This window comes from Trichoderma aggressivum (genome assembly GCF_033847375.1).
Source record: "Trichoderma aggressivum f. europaeum strain CBS 100526 chromosome Unknown scaffold_054, whole genome shotgun sequence".
NCBI lineage: Eukaryota > Fungi > Ascomycota > Sordariomycetes > Hypocreales > Hypocreaceae > Trichoderma > Trichoderma aggressivum.
The window spans coordinates 19,544-41,366 of record NW_026946420.1 but is presented as its reverse complement, the minus strand read 5'-3'; the positions used below and the strand labels follow the sequence as shown (position 1 = coordinate 41,366).

At 51.4% G+C, this 21,823-nt stretch overlaps 2 protein-coding genes across 2 annotated transcripts; both read right to left on the bottom strand.

Moving 5' to 3' along the window:
• Nucleotides 1-3,019: 3,019 nt before the first annotated feature.
• Triagg1_9483 (uncharacterized protein) lies at nt 3,020-4,285 on the bottom strand (the record flags this gene model as incomplete). Its single annotated transcript, XM_062904445.1, has 1 exon — nt 3,020-4,285. The coding sequence occupies one exon, from the start codon at nt 4,283-4,285 to the stop codon at nt 3,020-3,022; it is 1,266 nt and encodes a 421-aa protein (XP_062751520.1).
• Nucleotides 4,286-16,607: 12,322 nt separating this feature from the next.
• On the bottom strand, nt 16,608-21,090 carry Triagg1_9482 (uncharacterized protein; the record flags this gene model as incomplete). The annotated part of the gene is made up of 2 exons (XM_062904444.1): nt 16,608-16,637; nt 16,699-21,090. The coding sequence occupies 2 exons, from the start codon at nt 21,088-21,090 to the stop codon at nt 16,608-16,610; spliced, it is 4,422 nt and encodes a 1,473-aa protein (XP_062751519.1).
• Nucleotides 21,091-21,823: the final 733 nt, after the last annotated feature.

Sequence of the window (21,823 nt, the reverse complement as noted above, 5' to 3'; positions counted from 1 at the left end):
TATCAAAAGCGCTACCTTTGCCAGGTAACAACTCTGGATCATCGTTTTTTTTTTTTTTTGTATGACATGGCTAGTGGGAATTTGTTCAGGCCCCAAAATCGGGCTGAAAAGTGAGGGGGTCTCGACAAGGTGAAGCAAAGCAGAAGAAGAAGAAGAAGACAAGAGACACACGCCATGCCCCCATGCCATGCCATGCGCAAAATACTCTCTCCCTCATTCATCTATCCAGGCATCTTTCCGTGGGGCCCAAAGACAGGGCTGAGAGTGAGCCGCCTTGAGACTCTGTGATACTCAGCCAGCGCAGCGGCCAGTGCCATGTAGAGTGATGGTGATGTGATGTGTCTCTCGGTGACACAATCCTGTGGCTCCAACGGAAATAGAACCCAGACGCTCTGCTACACATACACAAAAGATAGAGAGAGAGGAGGCTTTTCGTCTCTTCTTCCGCCGCCTCCTCATGCAGCCCCCATTCTTGATGACATGGCCCCAAGTAAATAGTATCAAACAGGGCACAACTAAACGCCCAGAAAAAGAAGAAGAAAAACAAGAAAAGTAAGAGAGGAGACGAAAATACACCCACTGCCGCATTACGCACCTAGCCAGGCAAAAAAACGCATGCTCTTTCTCCGCACGAGAGAGCCCAGCACCCATCAAGCAAGAAAGAAGAGAGAAAAAAAGCAAACACACACAAGAAACTTGGAGGGGGAGTGTGCTTAATGCAAGACTCTCCCCTCTTTCTGTTGCGCAAAAAAAAATAAAAACGAAAAAAAAAAACGACATGGGATCCGCTTCAAATCTTTTCCCGTCGTACAGTGCCAGGGCTGTTTCGGCTCGGCTGGATTACAATGTAGCCAGCTTCATTCGATTGAAACCTGTTGCCTCTCTTTTTTTTTTCTCCACGCAAAAGACGTCAGCCATACAGAAGACTGCATCGATGGGTTGCCACTCAAAAACCAATATGAGTCAAGTGAGGCTGAGGACGGGAATCCATTATGCATGCATTGCTGAACAGGCATTCCAGCCTGATGCGCACTCTACGAGGCTGATGATTGAGACATGGGGGGGCTGGTTCTGCGTCGTACCGTGCCTAAGAAAAAACATCCATGATGATTTCCAGTTGAAGCCCCGAGACATGAGCGAGAGAGAAAGAAAAAGAAGAGGGGAAATCAACATCTGTAGTCGTCATACGTGAGTTTGTCCGCGAGACAAGACGGGCACTTGTAGCTATGAGACATGAGACGAGACAAAGCACAGCCTCCGAATAAGCACGACGAGTTCATGCCGCTTTCCAAAGACTTCACCAGCCTTCTTCTTTGTCATGCCCTTGGAGAATTTACTGCTGCGAGTTCGTCTGAGCACGTCTCAGATGCTCAAATCACAGCTTGTTGGTAGTGACAGCGTGATGTCAGATCTGCATGAAGCAGCAACACCAAGACAGACCAGCCATTCTACAGCATCCATCTCAATCTTCACCATCCCAAGCAGTACATCTTCACTACACCCCCAAACTTACACCATAAAAGCCACACGCAGGCACACACAACATTCCCAAGCAATCCTCATACTGGTACACCCAGCCCAGTGGCAACTCCAAAGCCAAAAACAACACCAACAATACCGTATTCCCTGAGAAAATCCCAAACCATTCAATTCGTCTGCCTAATCCCGACTCATCCTTCTTCCCCATGTAGATAGGATAACACAAACCCCATCTTCTCAAAAAAAACACCATTCCCTACCACCTGCAACATCATCTCCTCGTTAAACAACTCCACATGATTCGTAAAAAAAGAACACGAGTACACGTAGAATAAAAAGACGAGAGAGACGTGGCAAACCGCCCTTGGAGAGACGTGCAAGGACGTCATCGCCAAGCACTGTAACGGCGGGCTGATGCCGTATCCCAACACGTCTCTTTCTACGGAGCTTTTATTCGCCCTATGAGGATACACATCGCGTGTGCCCTCCAGTTTCATATTAACAAGCCCGCTGGCTTTTGCACTTTACATCAAAGACATCAAGGTGAGATGGACCGCTATCCACTGTACATGCAGGGCAAACCCCTACGCATTCACTCCACAAAAGGCTGCAGCGGGACAAAAAAAAAAAGACACAGTATCACACGAATGGAGCATAAAAGGTTGATATAGAGGGGGATAAATATTCGAGCTCATCAAAGCCATCATCATTTTGCAGTAAACTAAAGTCCTCCATCTAGTATTCCCAATCTCAACATTCTCAAATAAAATAAAAAAAGACACTTTGTCAAATCGTTGCTGCCGCAGCACATTAAACCCAAGAAAAGAAATAAATAAAAAAAAGAAAGAAAGATAATCAGTCAATAAAAGTCATGTAAAAAAACCAGACAACCTCGCCACCTTGCTGTCGCTTTTGTTTTTTCCTCCTCCCGCCCCTCGTCTCTCTTCCCCCGCTTGCTTGCGACGCGCCCGAAATGATAACGCTGGGTATCTCTAGATGGAAAAATGCCCCGTGTCTCGGTGTCTCCTCCCCGTGTGCATTGGTGGTAGTACAGGTCGCCCTTGAAAAGAAATCTGTCTTTTGAATAACCGAAAAGGAAAGTGAAAGGAAAGCCATTCATTCGCTCCGAGACCGAGTTTCAGAACATAGGAAATAGAAATAAAAAAAGTCCGTAAGATTGGGTATCCATAGGAAATCTCCGGACGAGAACAAAAACAGGCAGCAGTATTAGTGTACAGTCTTTCGTCTTTCTCGGGCCATTCCATCCGGTGGAGTGGGCCATTATTCAACTTCGATGGTCCGGGATCCTAGGGAAGTTGCCAATTGGATAACAATTAAAGGAAAGATTAAAAAGGATACGTGAGACGCTTGGTCATATGAAAACAAAAGTCCAGGGCAAATTTCATATGCATCTCCTCTTTAATGGGTCGCTCCCGGAAACAGTCCTCTGTAGGCGGGGTCGATGATCCTGGATTGTGGGAATTGATAGTTGTTCTCACACTAAGACGGCGAAGGCAAAGTAAAAACCAGCAAAATGGCCTTAGGAAGATGGGTTTTGCAGGATGCCCTCGCAGTTGGCATCGAACCGGAGGCTGAAGAGCCTCACGCTCTGCATAAACTTCTCGGTCTTGGCAAGCTCTCGGTCGCGGCCGAAGAGAGTGTCCACGAACTCGACGCCAGAGTTCTTGCCCAGACCCGACTGCTTCTTCTTGGCGGCCTTGAGCATGGGGGCCTCGCAGGCCTTGAGCAGTCCGCGGAGCTTCTCCGTGAGACGCTCGCCGGCGTCGATAAAGTCGGTCATGATCTCTCGGTTCTCGGGGCTGCGAACACGGCCGACGATGTCCTCGGCGCGCTTGACCTTGCCGGAGAGCTGAATCAGCAGGAGCCAGAGCTCGCCCGCCATGTCGGCAATGGGAGAGTTGGCACCCGCTCGGTAGACGGTCCAGTCGTAGATCCACTTGCCCAGGCTGTTGGCGTCAAAGACGCTGCCGAGGAGCAGGATGGGCTCCTCCGAAGGATCCCAGTTCTTGAGCGAGTAGCCCGTGGGAATCCGGTGCTTTCGAGCATCGGCCTCGGTAGCCTTGGGTGTCGTCGCGGCGGCAGCAGCCGCCTTTTGGCGGTAAGCCTGGGTCGAGGGGCGGACGGTGGAGGGCCTCTGGGGGACATTGGCCGCGGCAGCCGACGAGCGGCGGGCGTGGCCGTGGCCGTGGCTGGTGGGAGGGCGGACATGAGTAGGGGGGATGTGCGACTGCGGAGAGTCGTAGGCATCACGGCTGTAGTCGGCGTAGTAAGCGGCGGTACCCTGCGGGTAGTCGTCGTGATTAGTGTACCGTATCCCTTCATAATCATGAACATGCTGCGAGTTCCTGCGACCCTTTGCCCGCGACTCGGCAAGCAACACATAGGTGCGCCCCGAAGCCTCGAATATCTCGTCCTCGTCGGATTCTCCAAACGGAGTTGTAGCCCGGACATAGGTGTGAGAGAATCGGCGGTCGTGCCAGGCAGGAAATTGAAACGACCCGGGGGGCCCGCGCGACGACGAAAAATATTTGGGACTCACATCAACCGTGGCATACTGGCCGGAGCTGTTGTATCGGGGCGAATCTACTGGAGCGCGAGGCGTAGATGCGCCGGCCTGAGAATAGCTGCTGGCCCGGCTGTGAGCTGCACGCGTTGCCGGGCGTCGAGGCGTCGTCTCGAGCCAGCTTGGCCGCGGTGATGGGGTTGGAGTGGCGGATGACATTCGTGTGTATTCCCACTCGTGGATCGGAGTCGATCCAGGTGTTCGTGGTGATGGGTAGTTCATTCTGTGACGGCTCCCTCTTTGTCTTTGCAATGTCCACTGTGACGTGACACTTCGCTCCTCAACCTCTCCTCCAATGAAGGAGCTGGCGACGTATCGTTTGAATGGATATTGCTTCTCTGCTTCGTTCGAAACTCAAAAGGTGAGACTGAGGGGGAACAAGATTCGAGACGCCTTTTTGCTCAAAGCCTTGCCTGCTCTCGGTGAAGGAAGAAGGGAGGGGACGTGAGAGGTTAGGGATGTTGTGTGATATTAAGATGTGTGTGTGAGAGAGAGAGAAAGCAATAAAAAAAAAGCCCGTCACCTTGGTATGTAGTCGGAAGAGTAAAAGTTGAAAGAGTTATTACGTCTTGCGTCAAACATGACCAATCTACAACAGGATCGTTTTTATCGTCTCCCCCTTGGGTAGTGGTAGTGGAAGCGGTAGTGCCAGAGTCGGACGGACTGTGGCGATTGTTGGGGGCCCGCGAGGAGCGTGACGGCGGGTGAGGTGACGGTGGATGTCGTCGGCGTTGGACGATGCAATGCAATGCTGCAGGTGGAGATGAGGTTCATTGGCAGAAGCCAGAACCAAAACGATCAGATGCGTAAGTCGGAGAGAGGAAGAAGCAAGAGTCGGGTGTGCGGGCATGCATTCGAGGTATATATTGTGGCCGCGACAAATTTTGCTGTGCTGTGCCGTGCCTTGGTCTTGGTCTCGAGCCAGACAGAAGCAGAAGCAGAACCACAGCAGACAGGGAGCAGGGCCTTTAGTGGGAGACGAGGGCAGCCACAGGCATGCGACAGGGGACAGGGGGCCTGAACGAGGTGGAGGGTGGAGGGTGGAGGGGGGCGTGGCGGTAGCGAGGGCTTAGTCACTGTGGAACCTTCCCGTGGCTGCCACACAGTGCTGGAAGCGTCGCCCGACACGGAGCCGATGATGTCTGATGCGGTTGCTGACTGGGCTTGATGGATTCCCAGTCCTCGCTCTGCACTTTTGTATGGTTGCACCCAAGCAAGCGCACAACCAGAACCGGGGCCAGCGACCTGTTGCTTCCAGCAGCTTCCGCGCACGACTGACAAGAGGCAGCCCGACTGCGCTTCCTGGGCCTTGATTCGACGGCACTCTGCCGGGCCTTGGTTGGATCTCGCTCGGGGGGGCGATTCAGCCGGCTTGCGCAGCTGAACGGGCTCGAGGGGCTCCCAGAAGCCCGTTGCGAGTTATGACTCTTTTGGTGGACGACCAACCACCGAGCCAGAGCCTTTCGGTTTCGTATCGCTCACCCGGGAAAAGCACGAGCACTCCGAGTGGCGTTGAAAGTGCACGCTGTGCAGGGTTGTGTCAACGATGATTGCCCCCAGCCGTGTGCTTCGTGCCTGTACAGCACCGTATCTCGAATCGATTTGCAGACGGGCGACTCGTGGCCCTGGCTCTAATGCGACTGAGCGCTCCCCAGTCCAATTTACCGGGACTGGATAAGCGAAATGATGGAGCCTAGGGGTAGTGAATCCTAGCTTCCGCTGCGGCTGGGGAGTCCACCAGCTTTGTCTTGTATTTTCTCGGTGAGAAAAGGGAACAAGATGACTTTTGAAGAGTTTTCTTCTTCCTTCTGATGCTTGTTTTGTCTCCCTGCTGGTCCCTTCTCCGGATGGGCAGGTGTCAAACGCCCGGGGCCGTCGATGCCTTGAAGTTGGATGCAAGGCAATTTGGGAATCCCTGCTCTAATTTTTTTTAGAGACTGGACCTGTGCGCGCGCAGCAAATGCACAAACTCACGGTGTTTTTTTCGCTTTTCAACCCGGCTCGCAAAATAAAGTCCTTGTAATTCGGGCTCGCACGTCTTTTCGCTAATCGGCCGCGTCGAAAAAGAACCGGGCGAGGGTACAGGAATATCGATGCGCCCAGAGACAAAATGAAGTTGTTGCGAAGCGCGAGTAATGCTAGTGCCGCGAGAGCTTCCGGAACCGTTTGTGGCAGTAAATGGTACTCGTGCAGGCTGAGATTTGATTATGCGTCCTTGGTACGAATACAGTACTTCGTACACTCACGCTCCCGCTCGGGCTCAGTGAAAGAAACAAAGCGGACTGTAATGTTTGTGGTCTGAGGCTTGGACTTGTTGGGGGACCTCGGAGACTGATATCTGCGCCGCGGGTAATGACAAGCATGAATGATGGGCAGTGCGTAATCGTAATGCGCATCACCCTCTGCTTCTGGTGGCTTACGGCAAACTTATTACGAACCCTCGTTCGGCCTCGACCATGTGTCCGGAGCGGAGGGCAGGCCGGCCGAACGAGAGCGAGAGAAGGAGGAAGCGCCGTATTTATCATCTTCATTGTCATCCATCACCAACCCGGCCGGCCCCCAGCATTACGTATGACCGGCTGTATTCCAAAAGGTGAGGGATGTGTGGAGGGTGGTGGGAAGCGCCGACAAGGACGCAATCATCAACGCAGACTGGACACACAAACCCGTTAGCAAGCGCCCATCTGCATCGCACATCAGCCCTGTGACCACTTGTCAAGCAGCGCAAAAAAAAAAAAAAAAAAAAAGGACCAAATGGCGAGTATTCGCTCATCACAATCACTGAGACGGCACAAGTGCTGCTCTCCCGTCACATGGGCGCCGCATCGAGATGGTTGGCGGCAGCACCTTGTCCGCAGCCCACGCAGCGGCTGATTGGCCCGCATTTCGAAGCTGTGTGACGGGCACTATCGATAGATTGTCCGTATAATCGCTCAGGAGGAACGAGAAGCTGGCCTGGCTTTGTTCATACGAGCACGAGTAATCCGCTCCGCCGTCACAACCGTCGCTTCTGGCGTTGCAGTGCGTCAAGATGGTGGTGCGGCGTTGGTGACGGGAGGTGCTGAGAAGCGCCGAGCTCCGGGCTGATTGTGGCGGTTAAACCACATTCACGACGTTTGAGTGCTTGCGTGAAGGCTACGACGGTGCTTGCATACCCGTTAATAGATTGATGGTTTCGAGCTAGGATCAATCCATGATGCTACCAAAACCCAATTGTTGGGGTTGCATGTAATTAATTCGCCAATGACTTACATGAATTAGTACCTACCACGGTTAGTGAGGTGGTTAGGATCAAGGTAGGACGGGATGAATGGAGGTTCTACTGCTCTCCGAAGTGCTGTAATATAGTACTTGCTTCATCCTTCGTACCTGGGAATTACATTCATTCAGCCGCGGCCATCACCACCCAAAGAAGGAAGGATGATGACGGATGGTATATTAAGTGGCATTCTAGAGCTTACATGAAAATACAAAACTCCTTTCCCGCAGGTCGGTATGCGGAACCAGAAGAAGCTCATTCGGAGTGCACATCTATAAATCCCAGCATGTGACATGCATCTCCATTTGGCGACCCGCATGGAAAAAGCACAGCCGTTTTTTTTCCTTTTACCTTTTTTTTTTCCTTTTTATTGTAGTCGTATTAATTAACAACTTCCTCCAGTATACCGACTGTAACTTGAAAAGTAAAAATGGTCATACGGGCTGCTACTCTGTTCGCTTGCATGGCCGAGGCCTGTGCGAAAAGGTCAAGTGTCTTCTTCGGCAATTACAAGGCCGAAACGTGCTGACCGTCGCAAGGGCCGGTTTTGGAGTGTGGGCGAATGGGGCGATTTCCAGGTGCCGGCCATGCGCCAGGCCAGGCCGGGCCATGAGGAACAGAATCTCGATTTTTCCCAGGCTGCAAGAGAAGAAAAGAGGCGAGGCTGCACTGACCATGGCCTGGTCGGCGCTACGAAAGCAGTCCTGTGCTTCCCTCCCAACAATACGAGTCCAGTAGAAAGAATGTTACAGGTCATACTTGTACATCATCAGCTCTCCATCGACAGTTCGACTTGGGGGTTGGGGTCCCCCAGCCCTGGACAATTTCTCGCCTCGAGACCGGGCTCTCTTCTTCTCTCCCATTGTTTCCTCTTCTCGCCTATTTGCCTGAGCGCACCGACTGTCCGCAAAAACTCAATGCAAGACTTGGATCTGACAGGGGCCGTCGTCCCAGGCGTGGCTTTTTTTTTTTTTTTTTTCGCCACACGGCGCCAATCACGAAGCCGGACCTACCAGAGGACACCATTTCTGTGATGGACGCAGCCCAGTCACCTTGAAGGATGCGGCAAGGGGACGGCTGCCCTTGCTTGGAAAACTCTGCTAGCACAAAAGCATGGACATTTGTTAGTCTTGGTGTTGGATTCTTTCCTCTCTCTTTTGACGGTGAAGACTGTCTGTCTACTGCACGACTGCGTCCGCACCTACAGGTACCTACATATGCGTATGCACTCATATTGCTGGGATTGGGTCCTTCTCCGTATATTGTTCGCCAACAGCTCGTCGTTGTGATTGGCGAGCTGTTTCTTTATGCCCCGGTTTGCTGATATAGACGAGATGTACAGTATAACAGGGCGCACAAACATTTTTCTTTTCTTTTTTTTTCTTTTTCTTTTGTTATTGATTCTTGGCCCTGTTCTGTCTGTCTCTCTCGCTTCGTGATCATGCGGTGTTAGTACACAAGGGTTGCAATGGCTCAGACACAAAGGTCCATCTCCCCCTGGACACAAACGGGCCATCTTTTGCGCTGTGGCTTAGACAAGCCTTCAAACCTACCGCGAATGCCTCTGCGTGAAAAAGGATGAAGGGGGCCAAATGCCGTTGCAAGAACAACGCATTAGGTACTCGTATGCTGATGCTGATGGATTGATGGATGGATGCTTTCAATCCCCAACGAACAGCCGATGGCCTAATGCACCGGCTGCAGAGGGCCCTGGGACCGCGGCAGGGCTTCCGGGGGGGCTAGCGGATAAATTGGCAGCGATGGCAGTTTGAGTTTTTTGCTGGAGCGTGTTGGTCGGGACGGGACACTCCAAGATTTCTTCACATGAAATGCCCCAGACCTGTCCTGTCATCGTGCTCGTACTCGTACATACCCTTACTATAGTTACAGTCAAAGCCTCCACCTCCGCCTCTTCCTAACGAAGCCAATTGTGCCAGAAAACTAACGAGTGGGACTTGTCAACCCTCGCTCATCAATCTCTCTCTCTCTTCTTCTTCCCACCGCACCGGGTGGGACCTCCGGAGCTGTCCCACAAGGAACGGGAGCTCGCAGCCCCAAAAAGCATCCACGCCGCCGCAGCGAGCCGTTCCCGCGCACTTTCCAACCAGCGCCAGGCACGGCACACTGTATGGGAACAGTTTCCATTTACTTTGTACATTGGATTCACTTGTGCTCGGCTGAGTTCGAGAGAGGCCATGCTTGTACTGTACTGTACTGTACTCCGTACTCGCGCTCGTATGTACAGTGCTTCCATCCCATATTTGGCCCCTTGTGTTGTGCGAGCCAACCTCGTACCTGCGTCGCCCAGCTCCAGTGACTTTTGTCTGTCCAGCTGCATCGAGGAAGTTCTGCGAGACGGGCTCGCATCGGCATTCACTTTCTGCACGAAACACATGCCATCCCCGACGCTACCGATCATATTTTGATTCCTCGGGCGCATCTATATTCTCCTCTGGCCTCTTTCTTCGTGTAGTCATGGTTGTCCGGTCCGATCGATCCGTCAGTACTGCCAGCTTTACACACCAGCTACTGTAAGTACATACCTCGACGCCCACAAGTCAGTGAAAAAAAAAAAAAAAAAGTCTACCGCTGTCATCAGCACCAACACAAGACCACACACCCCCTTGCCGTTCCCATCATGGCATGTTGATTAATAGGTACGACTTCAGAAGACTGGAGGATCCAACCTCGACTCGACCATGTCAGACGCCCACCGCAACGCAACGCAACACATCCCCTCTCACCGACTGTGCTCCTCTTCCCCTTCAACATGCACTCCATACTGGGACGGTCTCCGGACGGGAGCCGTAGCCGCCGCAGGATTGGCTGCTTTGGCCTCGTCCGGGTCCTAGCCGATTTCTAGAACGACGATGCACACCTTGAAAGATGGTCCCGGTGTGATGCTGGTCCTCGCTGGCCCACCCTCTTTGGCTTCCCACATCCAACCATCGTCCGTCCTCCCTTGGATCCCTGGGGCCGGAGGGTGTGGCCAAAAGAGGCTGCCTGGAAGCCACTAGGGCTTGGCCTTTGCCCGTCCCTTGTTTGACAAGTGAAAAAATTTTCAACATCTCATTTCATGGGCCGTCCCTCAATCAAACCCCCAAGCAAGATTCTCGTGTCTTTGCGTTGCTGCTGGCTGCCTCCTTGCAACCCATTCTTTGCTGCTTGGACGGGTGTGTTTTCTGTCTGCTGGGTGAATCCGACGAGGCGGAATGTGACTCATAGGCGAGCTGCTGCCCGGTCACTTTCGCATGTATTATCTCCCAATCGCTGGGCGCCAGAGCTGTATTGCTGTCCAAAGCTGCTGCGGCTGTCGAATCGGGCTTTGAGCTGCAGCGGGTTTGGGCGCCGATTGGCAGCTGGGCCTCTCACTCCCCAGTTTCACGCAAACGCCACCAAGAAGATGGCATCCTTGCCTACAGTGGCCCTCCAGTGCGAACAAAGACAAGCCAGGGAGCGAAAGAGAAGAGCCCCACCGGGGTTTGGGATGCAGGGATCATGCCCGTTGGCCGTGGCTCTTTGGCTTCTTCACGACACACCCCCTCGAGGCAGCTAAAGAGCGTCGTCTTTAAGCGAAATCGCCAACCTAGAGGCTAAACAACCCACCCATTCATTCATTCACTAGTCAAGACTTGTTTGCGAATATCAAAAACACCACAAACAGCCTTTGGCGCTTCCGCTTCCTTGCCGAAAATACAGGGCAGGCAGGGCCATCTTGGAGGTGCGGACTAATGCCAAAGGTGGCTTTACAGTAGCCCTGCCTTGTCCTTGACCGACTCTTTCAACTTTTCATGCAAGACGTACGATCTCTGAGAGGGGGGGGGAGGATAAGAAAAATTTCTTCGACCCGGCCCGCGCACCATGACGAGAGTCCCAAGACGCACCTCACTGGTCCGTTTGAGTAGCGAGGACGACAAACAGGGCAAGGCCCATCTGCGACAACGGACGCCTAGTGGGAAAGCAAAAAGCAAAAAAACTCTTGCGCAGTTCTGATACGCGAGAAGGGGAGGGAGATGCATTGGGACGATGCACAATGATGGAAAGCCAGATCTCTGCGCAACGGCATGCGTTGCCTCTACAGTATCCCAATCCTCAATGAGCAGGTGGCCGCGACCTGACCTCTTGTGAGCCTCAGGCTTTCATGTCCGAGTACTCCGTACACGGGAGAAAAATCCGGTGAGGACGCATCCCCTAGTCTTGCTTATCTGAGAGAGGCAGAAAACGGCATTGAACCGCCCATACACCGGCCATTTGATGCATCGACGTTGGCTGGGACAGCAAAATACCGGGGGTGCAGTTTGTGAAGCCGAAACATATCAGACTGCCCAGGCGTTATTTTTGCAACGCTTAGGTCATGCCAGATCCGCCGGGAGTGTTGGGAGCAAAGGCGTGAGATGTTAATGGTACGGCTTTGGGTGGATTTCGACCACATGATGGTCTATCTACCTACTACTTGGTTCAAGTAGTGGTGCGCCTGCTGAGGAGATTTTCATGGCAACAAGTGGTAGCTCATGATCGGCGCAAGCTCACCTTGCCTGGTGTCTATCCGCACACGGTAAGGTCGAGCCCTGTCGTATCATATCAAGCCTGCGATGGTGCTACGGCCGCGGTGAGAGCCCGGCGGTGCCCAATCCAGCAGCGAGCCGCCATCACTGACATGATAGCCTCATGCCCAAGCCGCGGACGGCATCCCATCAGGTAGGTAGCCCTCTTTTGCGGCTGGGAAGGGGGGGGCTCTGTGCTACCCTTTGTATACTATTCGTTCATGCAAACGGAAACAATCCAGATGAAGATCGCGATGCAGACCTGCATCAACCCTAAAATCGCGACGCACGTGTCCACGGTCTTGTCGTCGAAGAGGCGTGAGCGTGAGCGTGAGGTGAGCAGGAGAGGGCACGGAAGCCCTACTGTATTCTTACATGCCTGTGCCCTACGGGAAGCCGTCTTCTGACTTGTCGCCAATGGTTGTTTGCATGCACGATGCGCAAATGGGGGTCCGTTTCTGGTTCTGGTTTGCAAATACTGTGCTGTGCTGTGCTGTGCTGTGTGCTAGTATTACGTCCCATCCTTTGTTTCGAGCACCCCCTCTACATTATCTAGTTCAGGCCACTGCAGATTCGTGCCCTACGATGCGGCAGCATTTACCACCAGCAGTGCCGAAGGGGCCTGTGTGGGCGGCCATGCGACCTGTTTACGCCTTGTCTACCCGAACAAACAGATGGGCCTAGATTCTCCTGCCTCGTTGCAATACCAAAAAAAGAACAGCTTGAGAGCGAAACTACCAAAGCACACACAGGACAGCCTTGGACGGGGCCGTATCGTGGCCTCTAGAGTGGTGTGGCACGTTGTTTGTACGCCCATGGCCTTGGTACTAGTATGCGCCGGTATTGGGCAACAGCAGGGCGCAAGTAGTGTCTGGTTCTACTATTTGAGTTTATTTTATCTTCTTTGCGCAGCCTTGGATTCATTCCATTGGACACGACACGACTGCCGGACCGAATTGGCATTGTATGCACATACGCGGCACAGGATGCTGCGATACCAATCCCAATCCCAACCAGTATCTACACTCCCTTGAGATGTTGGGCCCCCCACCATTGTCATGCCGTGCTCCGGACCATGAGTGGGCAAAGCAAAATGGAATCCACCTGGATCTGTCAAAGCGTTTGTCATGCTATATCCATGGCCTTGTTTGGCGCATGAAAAACGACATGGTTGCTGTAAATAGCAAAAAGGGATCGCTCATGCTAATGCAACTTGCACCGGACACAAAGATGGGCTTAGACGGAGTCTAGATGGGCATTTCGATCATGCAGCGACACGTTCCCCCCCCCCCCTCTGGCTTCTTCTTTTCTAGACCGCCCACTTTTTGGGGACAGTCTATTACGGAGGCGGTGACGGCAACACGCATTTCGCGACGGATCACAGTCGCTGTAATTTTTCAATTTTTTTCTTCTTAGTGCCGTTCCCCCGCGACTACTTTCGTCACATCTCGTTTGACCCTTGAAAAACTTGTGAGAAGAAGGAAAGAAGAAGAAAAAATTTTCTTCAAGTGCCGCGGCATGCATACCAGGGCTGAAGCTGATTCCCCCATTCCGCGTAATGCGAGGCTGGAAACCTTGTCTAAGACGCGCAAGAAGAAAAACTCAGCCTCCCGTCTGAAATGTTAGACACAACACACATAACAAAAACAAGGGTAAGTACCTACTCCGTAAATAAAAAAAAAAAATAAAAAAAAAAAACCCTTTTCCCGCGTCCTTCCAGTGCAGTGCCAAACTCTCCGCCACGCACTGGGGGCCACTTGTAACCTGATCGCGTGCCCCCCGGGAAGCCAGCGGGACGGGCGTTCTGGAGCTTTGGAGCTTGAGCTTTTTGGAGAGAGAAAAAAAGAAAAGATGGAGATGCAGCGCGCCAGCCACGTGGAGTGGCTGTGCATGTGATTTGAGTTGCTGGAGGTCCGGGCTGCACGTGACTCGGCCGAGCGGCCGGGACCGCCGTCACAAATTGCAAACGCCCAGGGCACAACAAGCGGCGTTACGTCATGGGCGCCCTGGCTATTGAAAACTTATGAAACGGAGCCGGTTTTTTTTTCTATCCTCAGGCAACTCTATTTGTCTATTTGGGCGCCAACAAAGCAAAGGCGTGTCGATCTGGGAGCCGTCCACGTTGGTTTGGTTTCCAATAAGTTTATTTTTCTTTCTTTTCTTTCCGTTTGCCTATTGGAGTAATTTGTCCCTGACTGTGGCTTGCGACGGGGATGACAAAAAGGTATCCAAAGCATGACGCAATGACTTTTGGCAAACGGAGGGCCGGATCAGGCACAAAACGGGGATTCCATACTCCATACTCGGTACACCCTGCTTGATCAGCCACCTTGAGTGCGAACGATACCCGGTAGTTGCGAGCTTTCCAAATGTTTGAGGTCCAGGTTCTCGGGACGCGAACAAATGCGATGGCTGGGGTTGGAGAGAGAGGCAAGGCAAGGCAAGGGGGGTTGAGTGAGTCACAGACAGACTTACACTGCCTGCTTTGCTATCAAACACGGCGCGTAAAACACACAACCAGGAAAGCAAAATTCCATGTAGATTCTAGCAATGGGATTCACGAGAGGCGACTTTTGTCACGCCCCCTCCTCCCTTGAGGGTGCTAAAACGTGCTCTTAGCCAAGCAATGGATGGGGGGGTGGTTGGGAAAAGACGCGCGTATTTGGAAGCCTTGATCTTTTTTTTTTCTTTACGCGAAGGCATCAAAAAGACCCGCGTCGTGAGGCGAAAAAGAGAAAAAAAGGTAGTAGTAGGAGGAAGACGTGAAGAAGACGTGAACGAGGCTAAGACAGGCAGCAGTCATGGTCAGTTTCAGATGCGCCAAAAATAGGTGGCGAGGGAAAAAAAAGGGAAACCCAGCGAATGGCGTCGCGCGTAATTCGTAGCGTCTCTGCGCGCTTCTTCTCTTTGATGCGAACTCGCGCGTCAGCGTGTTCACGTGCCACCGTTCCTCTCTCCGTCTTTTCAATGTGACGCGAGGCGGGAGGATCGTCAGAAGAAGAAAAAAAAGAGTCACCGTGTAAGAGGGTTGGAGCGCGTAGATTGGATGCTTTCTGCTTGAGCTTTTGTGGGAGCCTACTGGGATATTGGAACTATTGGTCATTGGGCGCCTGTTTGATGTGTGATTTTCCCAGCCATTCCGTGCTAGAGTAGTGATTTCTTGGATATAGGATAGGATGGGGGGTGTACGATTAACTGTGGCGATGCGTCGTCGTTGTCCATGGCGAGGTTGAGGTGGGATGACTGCAAAGATGTCTCGCACTGGGTTGCTGTTAAGGGATTTCTCTGGCATATGATTGGAGAAAGACGACGTTTTGTTGACCGTCATGATATTGAGTAGATGGAATCGTGGATTACGGTAATGAGTTGCGCCTCAGGTTGGGGTGGCTCACCGCTGGGTTAGCAGTCCGAGTCTGCCTTGGGCTGGAAGCGTCAAACCCGAGGTGAGCGTCTGGGTCAATCACCTGATGTCATTGATGTCTTTGGCTGAGAGCACATGAAAGAACTGAGTCAGTATGGGTGTTGTTCTGGATGGTTGATCAACGTCATTTGGTGGTTCTGTGATGGTGGTGTAAGTATGACTCGGAGCTTTTGTCCTTTTGGACTCTGCTTTTTTTTCTCGTCTGGTTTGAGCGTGGCAAGCGGCGGACGGGAAAACAGAGACAAGGAAGGTTATAAACACCCATCTATATTTCTTTATACCTGCTACTATATCTATATTTCTCTAGCAATTACTACTATATTTATGTTTATCAAGTAATTCCTACTACATCTATATTTTTACAGTAACTGCTGAGTAACTGCTACTATAGTTTTATAGTTAAATTTAGGTGCTGGCTACGGAGTAAACAGGTGTTCCCTTATGAAAGCACTACCTACTTGATGAGCTCATTGAGTACTTATATTGCTAAATATATGTACTTATTCATCTTGCGGTCTGGCTTTTTCTCACCTCCCCTTGCGTGGCTAGTTCTAAGCGCTTGGTTTGTGACTCGATAGAGTGAAACAAGACTTTTATGCCTGTCTCTTTGGTGTAAGTCGGTGGTCTAGCCCCTGAGCTATTGTAATTTTGGGCCTGGCATCTCTCGTCAAAGTCCTTCATATTGGCACACGATATGGAGCATCACACGCAGAATGTTGAGTATTCTCTAATGGACTCTGATACATTAACCAGAACAAGTTATTTCGAGCTTTTGGTGTGAAGTCGGCATTTTGTCGACGAGTGTTTCGTTTGTCACGTTCTAGCCATCTCCATCTGCCTTGGGACTTCTGTAACAGTAATCTAGGACTTTTCCATGGTTGAGTGAATGCTGTTGTTAATTATAGCTAGCTACTATAATTAAATCGGGTTAAGTCTTTACAAGTTAATATTCTTGTGACCGATATCTAACCAACGTTAGAGATTCACAGCAAAGACATTTTCACTCCATTAGATAGCGGATAGAGCAATGCGTCCCTTCTATTTCGCAAATATTGGGAACTAAATGAAAAGCCACACGTTTACTGGACACGTAGGTAGTTCTCGACCAATATATTGAACTCATTCTTTTCTTCATTATTAAATTATTTACATCTAATTGACTTCATTTAATTTCCAGATCTAATGCCTCTAGAAAGCATAAAACATGGGTTCTTGATAACTTTGGAAACTTTTAAGATGGTGTGAAATTCCTTCACCCACATGCTTCAAATCAAACATGTGCAGACATGCAAGTCGTCGCAAACATCCTTCCCCTCCCCTTTACCTCTTGTTGTAGTTGACGAATCGGCTCTAAAGAAGCAAAGTTAGCAAACTGGAACGAACTGTAATATGGCAGATGAGGAAAACGTACACCTAGATAGAGAATGATGATGTTGCTGACGACGAAGCTAAGGAAGATGCCAAAGTCTCTCCAGCGATGGTCAAAGCTCAAGCTCAATGGAGTGTAGAACTCATCGCCAACCTTGTATGAGCAGTACTCGCAGTCCGAGGTGCTGTTGGAAACGAGATATCCCGGGGCACCCCTTTCGAAGAAAGGCTGCATGTAGTCGCCGCATGTTGTGCCGTTAGGAGCGGTGAATCTGTTGAGCTCGCTGGGCTTGCAAACGACTTCGAGTCCGTGGAGTGCAGTGGTAACACAAGCACCGATGAGACGGGTGAAGGGATCGAGCTGGTAGAGCCAGACACGCCAACCCTTGGGCATCTGCGCATATGGAATGGTAACACCACAGAAGAGAGCGAACACAATGGTGATGAAAGGATCAAATTGGGTGGAGACACGAGGTGAGGGAGTAAGCGCGGAGAGACCTTGGCCCAGGGTGACGGCGAACAGTTCTGTGATGAGAACCATGAAGAACTGGAAACCGGCACGCGAGGGGTCGGTTTGGAAGCCTGGCATGAAGTACAAGGGCAGGAAGAAGGAGACCGCACAGAGGACGGAGTAAGGCATCTCGGCGAGAATGATGGCCGTGACGAACGAAGAGGTCGAGTACATCTTGGACGAGGATTCGCGGAAGAAGAGCGCGCGCTTCATGGCGTACATGATTTCGACCTGCGACATGATGATGGCGGGCAACACAGTGATCTGGAACATGACGAAGACCTTGTACTGAAGAGAAGCCTTTGAGTTGTCCAAGTTGAGATACGTGAGACCAGTGATGATGGCGACAGCAATGTGGGCAAACAGACGAGTAAACAAGTAGTTGGGCGAACGCCAGAAAGCTCGGAACATGCGTCGAACAACGACATTCATCTGGTGATAAAGAGGAGAGGCGTACTCCTTCTCAATCCCGGGGCTTGCCTGGTTAGCCGCCATGCGCTCTCGCTTCAGTTCAATGATGACATCCTTGGTATGAGCAAACTCAGGGCTGTCTTCCCAGATATCAGCCCAGTCACGGTCACCAATTCGGGGCATGCTTCCGGCACCGACAGCGTCAAGCATATACTCTGCAACGTTGTCGGTAGGGGCAGCTTCGGCACCATAGCGTGCTAGGTAGGCGCGCAGAACAGCAGCATCCTTGCCGATATCGCCAAAGTACACGGTGCGTCCTCCTCGCTGCAGCAGCAAAAGACGATCAAAGTTCTGGAAAAGCGCGGCGTTGGGCTGGTGGATCGTGCAGAGAATGGCCTGGCCAGCGGCAGCCAGCTTCTTCAGGAAACGGACAATGTTGAAGGCACTCTGACTGTCCAAACCGGAAGTAGGCTCGTCCAAGAACAGGAGCAGTTCGGGCTTGGCGGCAAGTTCAACTCCAATGGTCACACGCTTGCGCTGTTCGACGGTCAAGCCAGCTTCGGGGGATCCAATGATGCAGTCGGCAATGTTCTCCATTTCCAAGAGAGAGATGATCTCTTCCACATAGGCATGGCGCTCGGGGATGGGGGTCTCGAAGGGTTGGCGGAGTTCGGCAGAGAATCGAAGGGCTTCGCGGACTGTCTGAGTGGGCTCATGAACATCGAGCTGCTCAGCATAGGAGGTGGATCGTTGGAATTGCTTTCCGGGCTTGGCACCATCTACCAAAACGTCGCCATAGATGACACCAATGTTCTTTCTAGCTGCCAAGACATCGAGGAGTGTAGTCTTTCCAGCACCAGACGCTCCCATCAAGGCGGTCAGTTCACCTGGCTTAACATATCCAAAAACGTTGTTGAGAAGACGTCGGGTACCGCCGGGAACAGGCACATCGTAGTTGAGGCTCTCCCAAGTCAAAACGCTGGTCGAGTTAATGATCAACTCAGAACCTTCCTCGTTGGATCGATCCTTGCGCTTCGCCTCACGCTTCTCAGCCAATGCGTTGTTCAGTTCTTCTCGCTCCTTGTTGGGCTTTGCGTAAACCTTGAAACTGTTTCCACCCATGCCAAACTTAACGATCTCACCAAGGAGTACGTTTAGGAAGAGGAAGAAGACAATCAGCGCCATGACAATACCCCAGTTGCGCCACAAGTCACCAGGAAGGTAATCGAAACCCTGAGAGATGTAGTCACGACCTCGGACAAAGGTTGTGCCAGCGTTTGAACCAGGCAGAACACAGACTTGATGGTTGATGTCATCATATCCAGGGCCAGATGGAATAAGCGATTCGGCGGTGCAGGTGAGATCGATTCTCTCAAACTCGTTCTCCATCAAAGAGCTAAATGCGAGACCCAAAATATTAACCCAATAGATCCAGCGAAGCCAGACTTTTTCAGATTGATACTGAATGAGATACCCGGAGGTAGTGATGAAAAGCGTGATGATAACGACGGCAAACTTGATGGCAGAGTCGAAATCCGGACTGACACAGCCAAGAATTCGGAAAAAGAGCGTCATTCCAATGTTACCTGAGAGAATCATCAGATAGAAGGTGAAGAATGCGCCGGCATCTCGAACTAGGCCTGTCATAAAGTAGACAATGATGGAGAACACAAGGATTTGACTGGCTGCAAACGCCTGGTCCACAAATATTTGGGCAATCCAGAGAGCCGAAGGTCGGTGGAACGCGTATGCCTTGTGTCTTGCGACCAGTGGACGTCCCAACATTGTTCCTCCCAACTCTGCGAAGGCTTGGAAAGCGTTGAACAGAAGAGCTACAAACAACAAACCACCCTTGCTGAAAGCACTGGCGGACGTTTGACCGAGATTGAGATACAGGGTTCCGAGAACGATGGCGGTTAGGATGCTGCGGCTCCAGCCCACGATCAGGTTGAATCGATCCTGGAGCTTGAGAATAAACTGCCGTTTCATGATAGACCAGACCTGGATGTGGAAACCGACTTGGTAGGGGCTTCGCTTAGATGTGCCACGTTTGCCTTCCTTAAAGGCAACCAAGAAATCGTCGTGCTTGTGCTTTTCCTGCTCCAGGTTTGCCTTGTACTCGGCAATTTCGTCTTCAATCATCTTCTGGTAAGGCGACGCCTTGAATGCGTCCCTGAGCGAGTCTGGGCTGTGAGGCGCGTTTTCTGCAGACCTTCCAGGCTGATATTCACGCTCAAATTCGTCGGTACAGCCAGTAACATAGTCGGGAGTCGTCTGTCTGGGCTGAGGCAGGAAACCAAGGCCTTCGAAATAGGCACGTGCATCCTTTGCAGGGCCAAAGTAGACCTGTCGCCCTTCATCAATCACCAAAACCTTGTCAAAGAGCTTGTAAATGTTCTCGGAAGCTTGGTACAGAGAGACAAAGGTACAAGTTTTGTAGAGATCTGTCTGAATCCTCAAACTCTTGGCAAAGTCAAGGGCGGTACTGGCGTCGAGACCACGAGTGCTGTTATCCCAAGAGAGAATGCAAGCGTTTGTAATCATCATTTCTGCGATGGAGACACGCTTTCGCTCACCACCAGATACACCGCGAACGAAGGCATCACCAACAATGGTCTTTCTGGTGTGTTCAATGTTGAACATCTTGAGTAGCAGAGTGATGATGTGTTCCTTGAATTCAGTCTTGGTCATGTTACCAGGTCGCTTAGCGGGCATCTTGACATCCAAAGCGAATCCCAGAGTCTGCTCGACAGTAAGCGTAGGGTGGTGGACATCGTCTTCAGCATTGTAGACGGCCTCGCCGCGGTATCGCTTGAACTCTTGCGCAGTCCATGGGCCGTAAAAGACATCTCCATGGACTCCAGTGTATCCATATCGCTGGTTAGCAATGGACTTGAGGAAGGTGGTGCATCCAGAGCCTGGAGTTCCCAGAACCAGAATCATCTCTCCTGGCTTGCACACGCCCTGGAAGTTATCAAGCAATGTAGCCTCGGTAAACTTCGGACCCAGACCAACCATGCTTAGCACGGGAGAGATGACGTTGAAGGTGTCGACGATGGCATCGGGGAAGGTTTTGACAAAGTTGGTGAAACCGCCAATGCCCTTGACGGTCAGGCCATCCCAACAGGTTCCGATATGTTTCGATCGAATTCCGGCCTCGGTGCTGGCGTCAAGATCGCCTCGGAGAGCAGTCTCTAAGTCGAAGAGAGAGACGTCATCATCCTCTGCTGTGACGGTGGCTCCCTTTTCAGGGTCGGAAGCAGATTGATGCTTATTCTTGCGGCTTGCTCGAGAAACACCGGTAAACTCGCGCTGCAGGCCGGCAAAGTGAGCCTCAGCTGCCTCAACAGAGACGCCCGTCTGAACTCTGGCAAGTTCCTTGGAAGAGCGGTCACCTTCAACCTGAGTCTCCACAGAGTTTGAATCCAACTGCTCGCCAAGGTCCTTTGCCGTCGCCGAGTGCGCCGTGCTAGGCAGCGACTCCTCCTTGAGAGGAGGCTGCTCCCCAGCCATTGCGGTTACTTTTTGGAGAGTTGTATGAAGCTGCTATATGTATAGATGCTTGAAAGGATGAATGTCGTTGTCGGTATGAGAGTTGTCCAAAAAGGGTCGTCGCCGAGAATGGATGAACGAAGGATACGTTTGGCGTATAGTATGGATCAAGTTCCAACAGGTCCACACAGAATTATAATTGAGGTTCTAATGACGATTGAATGCAATAATTTCTTTTTTGGTCGTTTGTATGGTCAGAGATCAGATGAAGCAAAAAGAGTAAGCGGTGGGCTTGAGCGGTGTGATTCTACCAGACGAAAGAAAAAAAAGCACAATACAGATATTAGTAGAGAAGGAGGATACCAAACAACCCCAACAGAGAAAGACTCTCGATGACAACCAAAAATTGGTTACCAAGCGATGATCAAAACAACAGCTGAGCGAAAGCAGGATGCCTAGAGTTTTTATTCATTTCCTCACGGCTAAAGAAAAGCGCAAAGCAAAAAAAAAAATCGGGGGCCTGCGGAGCTACAAGGGGGTAATCTTTTGGCCTGCCAAGATTTCTGGGGCCAGATAACTGCATCCAAAACCTCGCCCTACAGTATGACAAGGACAAGGACAAAGTTCTCTGACATACTTGCCGGCCAGCAGACTCATGGCCCACATGCAGGGCGGTTCCTTGCCGCAGCTCGAGTTTGCCAGCACAGCTTGGTCTGACCGTCAAAAGTCCGAAGGCGAGGGGCAAAGCCGGAGC